At 53.9% G+C, this 14,590-nt stretch overlaps 5 protein-coding genes across 5 annotated transcripts; 2 read left to right on the plus strand and 3 right to left on the minus strand.

The window, feature by feature from the left end:
* Positions 1-413: 413 nt before the first annotated feature.
* Positions 414-3,582, plus strand: AYL99_07997 (hypothetical protein; the record flags this gene model as incomplete). Its single annotated transcript, XM_018839505.1, has 5 exons — positions 414-542; positions 594-686; positions 734-1,012; positions 1,105-1,195; positions 1,250-3,582. The coding sequence occupies 5 exons, from the start codon at positions 414-416 to the stop codon at positions 3,580-3,582; spliced, it is 2,925 nt and encodes a 974-aa protein (XP_018690626.1).
* Positions 3,583-4,841: 1,259 nt separating this feature from the next.
* AYL99_07998 (hypothetical protein) lies at positions 4,842-8,218 on the minus strand (the record flags this gene model as incomplete). Its single annotated transcript, XM_018839506.1, has 2 exons — positions 4,842-6,281; positions 7,238-8,218. The coding sequence occupies 2 exons, from the start codon at positions 8,216-8,218 to the stop codon at positions 4,842-4,844; spliced, it is 2,421 nt and encodes an 806-aa protein (XP_018690627.1).
* Positions 8,219-9,476: 1,258 nt separating this feature from the next.
* Positions 9,477-10,864, minus strand: AYL99_07999 (hypothetical protein; the record flags this gene model as incomplete). The annotated part of the gene is made up of 2 exons (XM_018839507.1): positions 9,477-10,712; positions 10,769-10,864. 2 exons carry the CDS (start codon positions 10,862-10,864, stop codon positions 9,477-9,479), a joined length of 1,332 nt encoding a protein of 443 aa, XP_018690628.1.
* A 250-nt stretch (positions 10,865-11,114) lies between these two features.
* AYL99_08000 (hypothetical protein) lies at positions 11,115-11,660 on the minus strand (the record flags this gene model as incomplete). Its single annotated transcript, XM_018839508.1, has 1 exon — positions 11,115-11,660. The coding sequence occupies one exon, from the start codon at positions 11,658-11,660 to the stop codon at positions 11,115-11,117; it is 546 nt and encodes a 181-aa protein (XP_018690629.1).
* Positions 11,661-12,103: 443 nt separating this feature from the next.
* On the plus strand, positions 12,104-14,054 carry AYL99_08001 (hypothetical protein; the record flags this gene model as incomplete). Its single annotated transcript, XM_018839509.1, has 3 exons — positions 12,104-12,626; positions 12,723-13,245; positions 13,316-14,054. 3 exons carry the CDS (start codon positions 12,104-12,106, stop codon positions 14,052-14,054), a joined length of 1,785 nt encoding a protein of 594 aa, XP_018690630.1.
* Positions 14,055-14,590: the final 536 nt, after the last annotated feature.

A 14,590-nucleotide genomic window follows, 5' to 3' on the forward strand; every position in this document is an offset into this window, starting at 1 on the left:
GTTCGTTCGGACGGAGAGATCACTCATCAAATTCTAACACTCTTGGTTCGCAGGCGTGTAGCTGTCGAGTAATTTTGTGGAAGAGCTTTCTTGATGGAGGGAGTAAGGAAGTTCTGGCGCAGGACAGAAAATCGAAAATGCGGAGGAAGGCTGAGGCGGGAGAACAAGGCTGGTAACCTAATCAGAAACTGAGGTCATTTCCAAAACATCTGATTTCTGCAGATTCACCACCAACTGCCTCTCCTTCCACGACTCTTTGCCACGGCGCCTATCTTCTGAATCTATCCCTTGCACGTCCATCCTTTATTCAGTTTCTCACTGGATGAGAGCTACCAACCCGTCCCCTTCGCTGCTCGGCCGAAACGCCTGTAAACTGCCCCTCATTTTCATCGCACCCATCGACCTCAACCACCATGGCCGATAAGGCAAACGCTGCGAGCAGCTATGCGCCAGTCCTTTCAGCTCTGGTGACTATGCAGAGCAATGCCGGCAAAGAAGAGAAAACCAATGCCCACGAATTCCTGGAGAAATTCCAAAAATCGGTCTGTGCGAATTCAACACATCTATGAAGATTTGTGCTCATGTGGCAACAGCTGGAAGCATGGAACACCACTCATGCAATATTACAAGACTCGTCTGCCCCGGCAGAAGCCAGGCTGTTTGCTGCAACCACACTGAAGGGGAAGGTCTGTAGTGTCAGTCCGTGTAGCACGTCCAACTCTGACCCTCTCAGATTACCTATGATCTCCACCAGCTGCCAGCCGAAGCCCTCACTCCTCTCCGAGACTCGCTCCTCTCTTTGCTTCAACTCTATGTTTCGGGTCCTCGACCCGTTCGGACGCAATTATGCGTATGCCTGGCAATCCTGGCAATACAGTTGACAACGTGGAAAGACGTCTTGAGAACAGTGGGATCGGCTGTTGGCAGCAGTAGTAACGGCGGAGACTGTCTGCTCGATTTCCTGCGCATCCTACCAGAAGAAGTCACAGAAGGCCGCAAGATCAACATTTCAGTATGTTCGACCACGCAGCATTTGATGCTCGACCTTGCCGCAACACCACCCTGGCAACCGATCACAGTCTAATCCAGCATTTTGCAATATAGGAAGAGGAACTTGCCGATCGGACCAAGGAACTCCTAGAGGACAACTCCGCTCAGGTCTTGAATCTTTTGGTCTCCTACGCGCAGTCATCAAGTAAGGGTCTGTCCTCTTGTCCGACTGGAACCGCTGACGTCTTTTTTTCCCTAGCTCAAGCTGCTCACAATCCTCACCTGTATTCTTGTATCGCATCGTGGCTTCGAGAAATCCCCACGATCGACGTCGTGAACTCGCCCCTGTTGAATGAGATCATCGACGCTCTCCAAGACAGCGATTCCTTCGAAGCAGCGGTGGATTGTCTTTGCACCATGTTCAGGGATACTCGAGACGTCGACGAATCACAAAGCGTTATCCGAATACTTTATCCCCGAATCATCAAGCTGAGACCCATGATTGCAGAAGCAGCTTCCACGGAAGACAACGATCTTATGAAAGGCATCACTAGACTCTTCGCAGAGGCTGGTGAGGCTTGGGTCGTACTCATTGCACGTATGCCCGATGACTTCCGTGAGCTTGTCGAATGTGTTCTCGAATGTTGTGTCCGCGACAAGGACCGAGAAGCTATTTCGGTCACGTTTATTTTCTGGTACGAACTCAAGCAGTCCCTAACCCTGAACAAGTATATGCACGCCCGGGCTACCCTCGCGGACCTCTATTCGAAACTCGTGGATGTCATGATCAAACACCTCGAATTCCCCACACCAGAGAATGGCAATGAGAAGGATCTTTTCGACGGGGATCGAGAGGCAGAGGACAAGTTCCGCAGCTTCCGACACAACATGGGCGATGTCCTCAAGGACTGCTGTGAAGTTATCGGGGTGACGCTGTGTCTGACGAAGTCCTACGCTCTGATACAAAGCTGGGGACAAAAGTATGCCTCGGGGGTCTCGGGCACAACCGTACCACATTGGCAGGAGCTTGAAGCGCCACTGTTCAGTCTTAGGGCAATGGGTCGAATGGTCAGCCCAGAGGAGAATACTGTGCTCCCGCAAGTTATTCCTCTGCTTACCACGGTGCCCGATCACGAGAAGCTGAAGTTCCAAGCCATCATGGCCCTGGCTCGTTACACTGAATGGACCGCTCAGCATCCAGAAACTCTCGAGGCACAACTGAACTATGTTATTTCTGGATTTAATCACAGCTCCCAAGAAGTTGTACAGGCCGCAGCGCTGGCCTTCAAGTTCTTGGGAACCGACTGCCACAGCTTGCTCGGCGACCATGTCCCACAACTCCACACCTTCTATGAAAGTGTTATCGACAAGCTCAAATCGACCAGCCAGGAGGAAGTAACGGAAGGAGTCGCAGCAGTTGTTGCGGCGCAACCCGTTGACAAAGTCTATGAGACAATGAAGATGTTCTGTGACCCCGTCATGAGGAGGGTGGTTGCTCTTGCTGCACAAGCGAATGATGAGAATGCTCAGAAGACCGTGGCTGACTACCTGGGGCTCATGACGGTCTTTTTCGATTGGGTACAGCCCTATGTTTCCCCGTCTCAGGAGAACCCGGCAGTCAAATATTGCCAAGAAGTGCTCCCGGCCCTCTCACAAATTGCAAAGCACTTTACCCGATCCATGCCGATACTGGAGAGGGTGTGCAAGTGCTGGAGGTCCATGGTTATATCTTACCGGACCGCCACAGCGCCACTACTGCCTGCGCTTGCGACCAGTATCGCGGAGGGCTTTGAAGCATCGCGCCAGGGCTGCTTTCTGTGGGCAACCGATGCAGTGATTCGAGAGTTCTCGTACGGAGCGGAATTCGTCGACGAGGCCACGAGCGATAATGTCTATCGCTTTTTTGCCCAGCAAGCTACAGTCTTCTTCCGGATCCTCGCCGAACTACAACCCGTCGACCTTCCTGACGTGATCGAGGACTTCTTCCGCCTAGCGTCTGATGCTGTTCGATTCTATCCTCAAAAGACCCTTACTTCGGACCTTGCTCTCCCGATGGTGAATGCATCGCTAACGGCCCTGACCCTGCAATCATTGGAACCACTTCAAGCCACCTTGCACTTTCTGAGAGATTTCCTCGATTTCGGGTTTGAGCAACCACCGGTCTCCAATTTCAACGGGCCTAACGGTGAACCAACGGCCACAAACCCGCCAGAGGTGCAAGCGGCAGTGAGACACGTGCTGAGTTCTACGGGACAGGAACTTGTACATCGGGTCTTGACCGGCATGATGTTCAGCTTTCCCGAAGACTGCTTTCCCGATGCCTCTGGTGTTGTCCTGTCTCTGTTCAACTTGGCACCTCAAGCGGCGGCTCAATGGGTTCAAGGAACTTTACAGGCGTTGCCTACCGGCACATTGAAACCAGCCGAAGCCAACAAACTGATGAAAGCCATTTCCGAGAAACTGCAACAAAACGAGGCGCGAAAGGTGCGCATGTTACTCCAAGACTTTACGAATTCGTATCGGCGACGGAACGTGGCGCCGCGTGAAGGATTAGGCAGGTTGGAAGCGGCAAGGTTCAAGTTCAGCGGTTGACCGACAGCACGAGACCCTTTTTCGGTAGGAAAGTTTTCAGCGTCAGCCTGTGCAGAACAACGGATTGGATTGATTTCATTTCTCGAGCATCTTTGGGTGTAACTCCTGTCGAGGGCAGCTTTTGACTGGCGGAAACCAGATCTACAACTGATACCACATTTCTTTTTGCTCTTGATACGAAACAATGCAATTCGATACAACATGAGTCAACCTCGCCCAGCGTACATCTCTAGACAGTACTCCTAAGTTCACCAATGAGGCTACACCATCTGGCAGGGATTTAGGGCGTGAGATCTGCTTCTTCGACTAGCAGGAATGAGGTGAATGGGGATCAACCACGAACAAGGATGAGGATGAGGAATAAGTCTCGACGAGCATGCGAATATGCACCATGAAGGGTTCAGTCAGGGAAAGTCGAAATGATAGATCGCGAATCCGAGCTTGTCTAGCCAGCTATGGTTGGAGAGCTGGTATGTTCCTTTCTGGCAAAAGCTGTGCCAATACTACTACTACAAGCTAGACTTGGGAACCGGGGCGGGAGGAGAGGAAAGGACGGGAGAGAGGCGGCAGATCACGATCGCTCGAGGAGAGATATTGTTACATGGCAGATCGGAGGAGGAAAAGTAAGATAGGGGAGCAGAGTAGAGTCGAGCAGAGAAGAGCAGAGCGAGAGCGAGAGAGAGAGAGAGAGAGCGAGAGGGAAGATAGGAAAGAATAAAGATCACATCACATCTCCAAACACTGTGTTCTTTTACGGGCGCCCTCGAAAAGAAAAGAAAAGAAGGGAATAACAATCGAACTCATGAAACTCGAGATAAAAGTAATGTTCAATGGCTGGGAAAACATGGTAAACGCTAGACGACCCCTTTTTGTAGTAAATTATTTCAGCTCACTCAACTCCCTTGGTACTGACTCCCTGTCCTTCCTCGTCCCTCCGCTCCCTCCCTGCGCGGGTCAGATCTTCTTTCGGTCATTGGACTGTGAACTGTGGGATGTGGACTGTGGCCCATTGTTGTCGAGTTGGTTCATCCGCCCAAGCAACGAAGGTCATCCATCTGCTATGTGTATCGCTTCACCTTTTGCAAAGGTGGAATTAAAAAAGGAGAAGTATTTCCCCAGTTTCCACCTTTTTCAATCTCTTCTTGAACGGGGGCGCTTTGGTCAGCCAGCCAGCCTTATCGTCGTCGTCGTATTTCGCCGGTGAGCATAATCGAACGCCACACGGGGAAGAGTGAGACTTGGTATCCATCCATCCATCCTCACTCTGTCTTCCGCACCACCCCAAGGACAACCGAGATGTCGTCCAGCTTGCCCCCTTCGGCCGCTATACCCTCGTCGAATGCCCTCTCCATGTACGGCGACTCGGCGTTGGGATCCATGGCGATCTCCCGGGCGGCGTTCATCAACCGTCGCGCGACATAGATGACGCCGTCTTTCTTGGCCTCCTCACGCTCCTGCTCCTCCCTGTGGTTCTCGGCAGCCTGCGACTGATCGGCCCACCCGTTCCAGCGACCCATGCTCTCGCATATGTTGTCGCAAATCTCGTGTTCCCACAGGTTATCGGTGACGCCGTCACTCAGCACGGCGACCACGTCACCCACCTGGACGTTGTCGAGGATGTCACAGACGGCGTTTTGGAGCGGCGTGTCCGGCGAGTTGGTGCCCAGCTGGCGGGGACAGTCGAACCAATGCCATTGTTCTTTGGAGCGGTAGAGGATGCGGTCACTCCCACCAGCGCCGTCTTTGCTTTCTGTTTCAGAGGACGACGATGGGGCGGGTGGAGAGGGCCGGATGAGGAGGATTTTGCAGTCGCCGAGGGTTGTGGCGAAGATTACGGGGGTGGGTTCGGTCTGTGATCCGGAGGGCGGCTTATAGTAGAGGAGCACCGAAGAGGCCGTGGTCGTTCCCAGAATGTCATTCTTCGTCGAATCTTTTGCGTCCTTGCTTTCTTGAGAAGCGGAGGAAGAAGAATCTTCCTGGTCTTCTCGCCGGCGGTCCCCCTCGTCGGCCTCCGAGTAGACTTCGTCGTCGCGATCCTTGTTCAACGTGCCCTTTGTGACTTTCTTGGTCGCGTCGTAGGCATCCTGCAGGGCCTGGACGGGGTCGACGTTCCCCAATTCCACCGAGTCCTTCCCCTCCGGCCCCGCGAGGGACTTCTCGACCTCGACGTCCCAGAAATGCGCGATCAGTCGACTCCACAGAGCCGCGTGGCCCCTCTCTTTCTGCGCCCAGGCACCCACGCCGTCGTTGACGGCGACGAAGTTGCGAGCTGCGGAGATGATGATCGCGTCATCGCCGTTGGTGATGCCACGAACGAGTTCCCCGTTGACGGTCGGGCGGCGGACGCCACGCGACACGGAGGACGGATTGTGGGTGGTGAGAGGGTCTGAGAAGGAGCCGGAGGGCAGCGAGACGAAGGGAGGGGGGAACGGGCGGGAGGGCCGTTTGGCGAAGATCGAGTAGCCCGTTTCTAGGTAGAAGGGATAGGTGGAGCGGGGGAGGAGGAGGAGGAGGAGGAGGAGGAGGAGGAGAAGGAGGAGGAGAGGAGGATGAGCTCGAGTCTGCGGCAGAGGGCTTGCTCGTTGAGGGTTGTGGTGGTGTGGTGGTACGACCTTCAGATATGAGATAGCGGCGGAGGTGAGTGGCGGAGGTGCCAATGCCTCTCGATAATTGTGGCTGTCGTCGTCGTCGACATACTCCTATCCCCTGCTGCTGCAACAGCGATCGTGAAGGTTGCGGGACCCGCCACGCACACAGGAGGGAGCAGCTGCTATCGAAGAAGTATAGTCGTGCTACAGCATGCCTGGATGGTCGGGCCACCTGAGCGAGCATGGATTGAAGGGCCAGAGCGCTCTCATAATAAGAGCCGCATGAGTCTGGGGAAGGAGGTCAGTCACCGGAGGGGCAGGCAGGACTTCACCAGAGCCTCTCTCAACAAATAATAGTGATGAACCAAAGCGACAGGAAAGCGGTCAAGGTGCGTGCAGTATGTGCAGTAGGTGGGTGTTTATCAGGTGGTAGAAAGATACTCCGTGCCCTATCGAAGCTACTGTAACTCCGTCCACATATGATTACGTGGGGGAGGCGGGAGGCGGTCGAGCGAGCCACGGGCACCTAATGGGAGCTTAGCATTTAATCGGCGAGATCCATCATTAGCTACTATTTGTCTCCACACCAATATCAGGCACCGTTTCCTCCCGTTGTCCGTCGATCACATAGTACGAGGTCGTGGTATTTCGGCCAGCGAGTTGTGGATACATGGATATAGTGGCCAAGAACAAGCATGCTACAAAGAGTGAAGATGATCAGGTTCCCGGCCTGGTGGTGGGAGATATATACAGTTACTATATACACATTTTTGTTGTTGGCTGGCTGGCTTTTGGATATGGTACATCATTATAGCACACGTTTATGTTGGTGAGTGGTGAGTGGTGAGTGACTGCAACAATCTCTTCTTCTTCCAATGCAGAGCTTTCCCAATGACCAGAGGCAACATTGAGTTGACGAGACTGTAGCAGCAGAAGAAGCCCGTATTGGCCACGGCGATCTCCCCTGAACTGCCATGAGGTAAGAGCATTATGATCCGTTGTGATCCCGATAGGTGGTCGGTGGGTGCATAGAGTCGGCGGCTTCGATGTTGGACTCTTTCTCATACCACTACCCTCTCCTCATCGTGCCTCGAGACAAAGCGCTCTGCTCGCCCGATAAGCTCCTCATACACCGTCCACGCGAGCGCCGAGCTCATCGCCTTCCTTCCCATTCTCAATGCGAGTCCATCGAAGAAGCTCTTGATTCCATCCTCCTGGAACATCAGCCGCGCTGCTTTCCACGTATTCCCGTACTTGTGCGGCATCAACTGCAACCTGGTTTTCACGGCGTCGAACGGATTGGTGATGCTCGTCGCCAGTCCCGCTGCAATCACGCCGCTGGAAGCGTTGATCGACGCCGATGTCGATGCCGAAGGACGCGTCGGTCCTTGGCTCCCGGCCATGGACGGAAAAACCTTACTCAGATGCGTCTTGCTTGCCTCGTAGAAGAGCACGTACAGACCTGCATACGGCGCGTCACGGATGGCTGTGGCGCCGAAGCCGGAGAAGAAGCCCTTGATGCCTTCCTGCGCAAAGATCGATCTCGTTGCAGAGGCCAGAGACTTGTATGAATACATGTCTGATTCGTAGCGCACCTTGATGACCGTCACCGGCATGATGATGAGCCCAGCAAACACCCTCGCGGTCGCGCCCGTTATGAGATTCTGAAAGTTTGAAAGCTTTGGCAGCACCGAGCTGCTCTTCCTGTGGACGGACGCTCCATCGCCCGTCGCCCGTGCGGCGTTATTGGCAAGGATCTGGCGCAGAGAGCTGAGAGAGGTGAAATACAGGGCCGATCCGAAGCCCGTCCGCAGCGCCGAAGGAACGGTCCCCCGCCAGAGGCTGGTCACGGGGTGCGGGCCGGAGAGGATCGATCGAAGGACCGTCAGGAGCGACGAGGAGTGAGATTGCTGGACTCGAGTCTTGAGCAGGTCGGCTGGCTGCAGCAGGACGGCGCTCGAGACGCCAGAAGTCAAGCCGGCCAAGAAGTGAAAGGTGGGATGTGGCTTTCGGGAGCTCTGGACCTTGTGGGTACTGCCATCGGACATGTTCCAAAGGATCCGAGAGTCTTGTGCTCACAGAAGAACTAAAGATTGGGGAATGAAAGGCCTGCTGTCCGGGAACGACTGGGCATGGTGGTGATGCCTGGGTCGATGTCAAGAGGGTAGGAGAAGCCGATACAGGAGCGCCAACAGAATCGTTCACGCAGTTGAGGCTGGTAGCTCAGTGAGATGCATGAATAAGCAATCTCTACTTGGTAAAGAATAGTGCCTGGTTACGAGTACGGGCAGGGGAAAGGAAAGAAGCAGTTGCAGGCGAAAAGTTGTTCAGCATGAAGTCATTGCCCAATTGAGAGATGCGCGCACTTCCCTCAAAACCAATTAGGCGTCGCCTAGGCTGAGCCCGTGACTCCCCCATGACAGCCCAGTGGCCTATTGAGCCCCAAGAACTCTAGCCAACCGCGTATACTGTATCTCTATCGTGCGAGGTATTACCTACTACTGTACACGTGTATGCCGCCGCACAGAAAAGGCCACACATCGGTTCCCAGTTGACCAACAACAAGGCAAACGGTTCCCAGCACACCACCTTCCGCAAATAGCAATTGTGTCGCTTATTTGGACATAGTTCAAGCCGTGATGCTTGTACAATGACGGTTGGATTACCCGGTAGCCTTGACAGATCCCCCTGCTCAGTGTCCGGACCGTCCACGAAGTCGACTCTGCACCACGCCCCGACAGGATACACCTGGACGCAAAAGGGGAGTCAGGTGACCTATGAATCGCCCTGGACACCTGTAGCGTAATACTCTGGCAACCCTTCGAATGCATCCCACAACAGTTGTTCGCTTGGCCAGCTCTGCTTCCCAACGACTCCATCCTTCGGGGTTCCTGGCACAAAGTCAAACAGCCATTGACAGACCTATTCTTGCGTTGAAGGCCTGTTCCGATGAGACACTTTGAGGATCTCAATGGTCTGCCAATGGCTCCTTTCGTCCCCAGCCCGAGACGACACAATCGCCCACGAGAAATCCGCCAACTCCTTGTGGTAGGCTCTGAAACCAAAGGCGTATAGTGAAAGAGGATTGCATCGTACTGTCCTGCGTTTCTTCGTGAATGCCATCGTGACAAGGCACGCCATACGAGAACGAACAGCTTGTGACAATGATTGCAAATGTCGTCACTCTCTGCAAGCAGCGGCCCAAAACGAGACCGTGAAGCCGTATAGGTCCGAAACAGGAAGCGGGTGTTCCTGAAGGAAAACAGCTGCGGCTGAAATATGGATGTCGCCTTGAGCCATCATGACTCATGATTGTTCGTCTTCTTTCTCGTAGCCCTCAGTCTTCATATCCTTCAGTCCTAGATCCTCCATTTCCTCTTCGGTCCTTTCATACTCCTCGACCTTGACCTGTGGATCCTTGCCGGGGTCCGCATTCAACTGCACAAACGAGTTCGCCAATGGATCCTCGAGGGTGATGGAATAGGGGAATTTGGCTGCGATGGCGTTGTCGAGCTTGGCGAAAAAGCTGTCCCACCTCGACCGTGTGTCTGCTGTCATGGAATCTCCTCCCGCAATGTCTGCATCTCCCACATCAAAAATTTGACTGTGAAGCTGGTCACGGACTTGCGTAAGGAGTCCCTCGACCGTAGTAAACCGGCCTCCGAGTGTGCCAGGCTGGACCTCCAACCCAAGGTCTTGACTTTTCAAAACGCAGGACTCCGACTTCAAAATATCCCTAGACATGTCCTCAATCGTCTTGATTTCCAGCGTGATGCGCTTTCCTTTATCCGGTACTGCACCGCCAGTCTTGACGTCACTCGTTCTGAAGCCACAGTGGTCACAGACCGTCGCCATGATGATAACCTCTTTAAAATGGGGAATATTGGTCTTCTTCATGTTGACAGTACACGGCTTTCCGCAGGCCGGGCACTCAGCGTGTAGCTCATAAACTTCATTGTCGACAATATCGACGCCTTCCATACCGCCGGTGTCTTCGGTTGCGTCATCATCGACCACCAAACCCAGCTGCACGTTCTGTTCGTGGCTCCGGAGGTAGTCAGTGCGAGAATATTTGGTGCCCTTGTCGTCTGGAGAGGGTTCGATAAACGAATTACCCGAGATATCGTCGAGCGTGACGGTGAACGGGAAACTGTTCCCTTGTAACATATTCCCCAGCTTTTGAATGACTGTTTCTAGGGAGTTATAGAGGCCCGGATTCACCTCCTTCCTCGCTGGTTGATCACTCTCCAAGTCGGTTTTTATTTTCGTGATCATACCCTCAAGGTTGGTGAATTGGCCAGGAGCCGGTGGCGTCTCCAGACCCAGGTCTTCGATGCGGAAAATACCCGTGTCACCGCGAACAATCTGTCTCTGGAAGTCGGCCATATCGTCCAGTCTGAAAGTAAATTTCGCTCCCTTCTCTTGTATTTGTCCTGCACTTTTGACCGTGTTGTTCTTCCAGCCGCAGTGATCGCAGGAAAAGGACTCGAGAAGGATCTCCTTGAAGTACGGAATTTTGATGGGAAGGATTCTAGTTATTCCCTGAGAGAGTCAGTCAGCATACTCCCTCCAAGTGCCATGCTGGTCGGTGGACATACCTCATCGCGACAGTTCATACATAAACTCTCTATTTCATACACTCCGGTCTCGGTGGGGTCGACATGGACGACCGCGGGAGCATCGGAGTCAGCCATGTTTTCGGTGGAAAAAGCTTCGATTCAATATGCGTGTGAGTAAATGTCACAGTTGTCAACTCTTGAAAGATTGGTTTTCACAACCCGTTGTCGTCCTTAAGGCCAGGCGGAAAAAGACGCTTCTCGAATCAGAATCTTTTCGAGGGACCAGAACGATCGACGTCTGCCAAGACGAACGAGGGGCACTAATGCAAGGCCCGAGATTTCCGGAGCCTGCAATCAGCCTCCAACGGCTCCTCAGAGTCAGGCGTTATTTTTTCATCAAATCCATCAAGTCCAGACTGAGGGTGCTTTTGGCCTGCATGCTCTTGTTCAGGAGTGCCTGCAATCCTTCTCGGTCTTTTCGTGCTCTTGCCCGCTTCTTACTGCTTAACTTGACGGGCTTTGCCAGGACTGGATCGGCTGGTGCAGTAGCCACCACTTCCTCCCCGTGCTTCGTAGGGACGGTAACGAGCTGCTGGGCCTCTCTCGCGTGACTTGAGTCCATAGTGGCGATGTCTTTGATGACACGGGAGCACAATGAACATCGTCGAGATCGTACCTTTTGCCGAGACTTTTTCTTTGGGGCATGAGCCTTCCTGTCTGTGATCTTTGTAGATACCGTCCACTCTGGAAGCATCAGGTTGCCACAGGTCATGCATGTATCCTCTGCCCCACGACCGCCATGCGATGGCCTTCGGTGACCAAGTTCCACACTTTCGCGTAACAGTTGTCGCGACGTAGATGGCGCAGAGAGGAAGATCACACGCGCCGAGCGCTGCAAGTATCCCACGCGGGCTGCTTGAGCTTCGTTCATCGTAGGAGAGCACTTGTGGCGCCGGCACCAGATTAGACTCGATTGGGCATATATAGGTCACAGTGGCTGAGTCTATGGCACGTGGTTTTGCAATGTGACGGTGACAATAAGCACAATAGGTGACTTGCAGGACGGAAGGGCCAAAGGAGCAAAGGAGCGACCATGTCCGAGGGAATCTGATGCCAAGACCCGGCCAGTCTTCCCCCGGCACACAAAAACGGCCCCGCGCAGGTCCAGCCAAGTTGTGGCTCCTTGAACATTCGAGACGCCGGGGAAAAAGACCCGCAGTTACATTCAGTTTCGTATGATGATGACGGGCGACGACAAAGTCTTTGCTGGGTCTTTCCAACGACGACCGTCGATCTGAATGAGCACACCCTCACTTTGACCCTGACCCATTTGACACCACCCCGTCCGTTCCCGCCAGGTCTTCCTTCTCGCAGATGAGTCCGCCGCAGAGGTACTCGTTCGTCAATGCACGACCCCAGACCAAGGCCGAAAAGCGGCAGACTCGGACGGCGATCCGCTCGCACATCGGACGATGGACCCAGGAAAACCAGCAGAAGATCGAGGGCACAAAAAGTGCCGCGGGGGCCAGTGCGAGTGCGAGTGCAAGTGAGAGAAGCTCACCGGAATTATCGCGGACAGACTCCCTCTCCCCGGCCGAGTCGGCTCAGTCGCGATCGCAGCGTCGTCCTTCCCGAGTAAAAGTGGCAAAGGCGGGTGATACCGACAGTTCAAGCAGCACAAGCAATGTCGATCAGGACAGCACGAGCGACGATGTTGACGACGACACTGGACTCACTGTCACCGCCCCGTCCCATCTTCACCAAGGGCTCTCTCCCGCCGCGGCCGGCCCCTCCCGCCGTCCTTATGTTCAAGTGTTGGGGTCCGCAGTACTGGACCCCTTCCAGACCTATCCTTCGACATTCCCTTCGACGCTGATATCTCAATGTCATGAATATTGTAAGCTGGTGGATTTTTTTCATTCGTTCGTGCCGCTGTGGCCCATGAAGGGGTGGAACGCACAGTAGCTGACTGGTGCCTTGCGCGGTGCCATAGCATTGCAGGTCGTTTGGCCCGGTTTGACGCCCCGACCTCTCAGTGGCTCCGAATCGGCTGCCATCAAAGGCTGGTTCCCAATGGCGCTCAACGATCCCGTTGCGCTGCACTCACTCTTGTTCGGGGCGCTCAGCCACAAGAGACTTAACCTTTTAGGTGGCGCCGTCAGCCCGGACGACCCTGCCGTGACTCATCTGGAAAGGGATATGCGGCGCTGCGAGGCTGAGACCATCACTCTGATCAACAAGGCCCTTCGTGATCCAAACAACGCCATAACCGATGCAGTAATAGTTTCGGTCCTGGCAATGGCTACAAACGCCTGGGATTTGACCCTCCAGCGCTTCCAGACGCAACCTGCCACTCAGCCTGTATTTGACCCTTTGTTGAAAAGTCTTCAGTGGCTGGATGTCTATGGCCTTCTCAGCGCCCATCCCGTCCATGCGGCTGGCCTGGTCCAGTTGGTCGCACTGAGGGGTGGCCTAAAAAATATCGAGACCACTGGTCTGGCTGCTATTATATCATAGTAAGTTGAGTTTTGGTTGCCTCGTTGGTTGGTTGACGGCTCTAGCTGACCACCTGATTCTCAACGCCAGTTCGGGAGTTATTCAGGCCAGCCGGACATTAACTCAACCCGTCTTTCCTTTTGTGCCGCTGACCGACGACGGCGATCGAACGGCAACGCTCTGGGGAATGTTGGGCATGCGCCCAAGTGAGCTTCGGGACGAGTTTACCTATAGCAGTCTGTTTGACCTGGGACTCACGACTGACCTTGCCGTGGTGTGGGTCGCCATGCAGCGATACGAACACGGCGTTGAAATGTTTGTCGACGGCGCCCTTCCCGACCTGGATCTGGCGCGTCTGTGCGACCGGCGCAACCTCATCCAACACACTCTTTTATCCCTACCCTCACACATAGACTTACCATCAGCTGCTCGTTCACAACCCATCTACGAACCAACCCGCCTTGCCATCCTGATATACTCTCTCACCGTGATCTTCCCGATCCCCGCGCAAACCGCTCCAATAACCATCTTAACTCGACAACTTAAAACTGCACTTCGAGAGTCCGATATGCGCTCCAGCTGGTCATCGTCACATCAAGCTCAGCGTCTTTTGATGTGGATTCTCGTCATCGGGGGTGTCGCCGCCAGAGACGTCCCGGAGGAGCGGCTGTGGTTTATTGCCGCGCTGGGAAGACTGTCTGCCCAGCTCGGAATCAAGAGGTTTGAAGATCTGAAGAAAACGGTTTTAAAGCGCATCCTGTGGCTGGACCGGGCGTGTGACGACGCAGGGAAAAGGCTGTGGGCGGAAATTTTGGAACTTGGTGGTTGATGGGCGAGGAGAAAGGAAAGAAAGAAGCCTCGAGATGCTTGATAAGAAGACCACCATCCATATATCCTACGGCGTCCGAGCCTTTTACTTACCAATGACGTTTTCGAATGCAATGACGAATGAAGTTAGCATAATCTGCTGCGTTACACCGGTCCAGTCCGTCCATTTGTGGGAGAGATCATGTGCTAGGAACAATACGTCAATTACTCTTTTTAGGCGCCACCGTCGGTGTGCTGGCAAATCAAACGCTGCCATCAGTGATCGAGACGAATAGTATACGCTGTTCTGCTGTGGCTCGTGCAGCCGACAAAGGGCACTAACGCCTGGAAGCAACCAGATACTGAATACGTCCAAAAAGAGCGACGACCCTATTCGGCTGTAACCTAATCGGGTTCGGATGGCGGTGTGGGAGGCCTGAAGTTTGACGGGCTAGTGAGGTCTTCCTTCCCCATTGAGTTGGGGCCCACGAAACGGTCAAGCGCACAGGAAAAAAACAATGACGCTTGCTCATCGGAGAACAAGTCCGCTGCATCGTA

The sequence above is a fragment of the Fonsecaea erecta genome, assembly GCF_001651985.1.
Source record: "Fonsecaea erecta strain CBS 125763 chromosome Unknown Scaff7, whole genome shotgun sequence".
Taxonomy (NCBI): Eukaryota; Fungi; Ascomycota; class Eurotiomycetes; order Chaetothyriales; family Herpotrichiellaceae; genus Fonsecaea; species Fonsecaea erecta.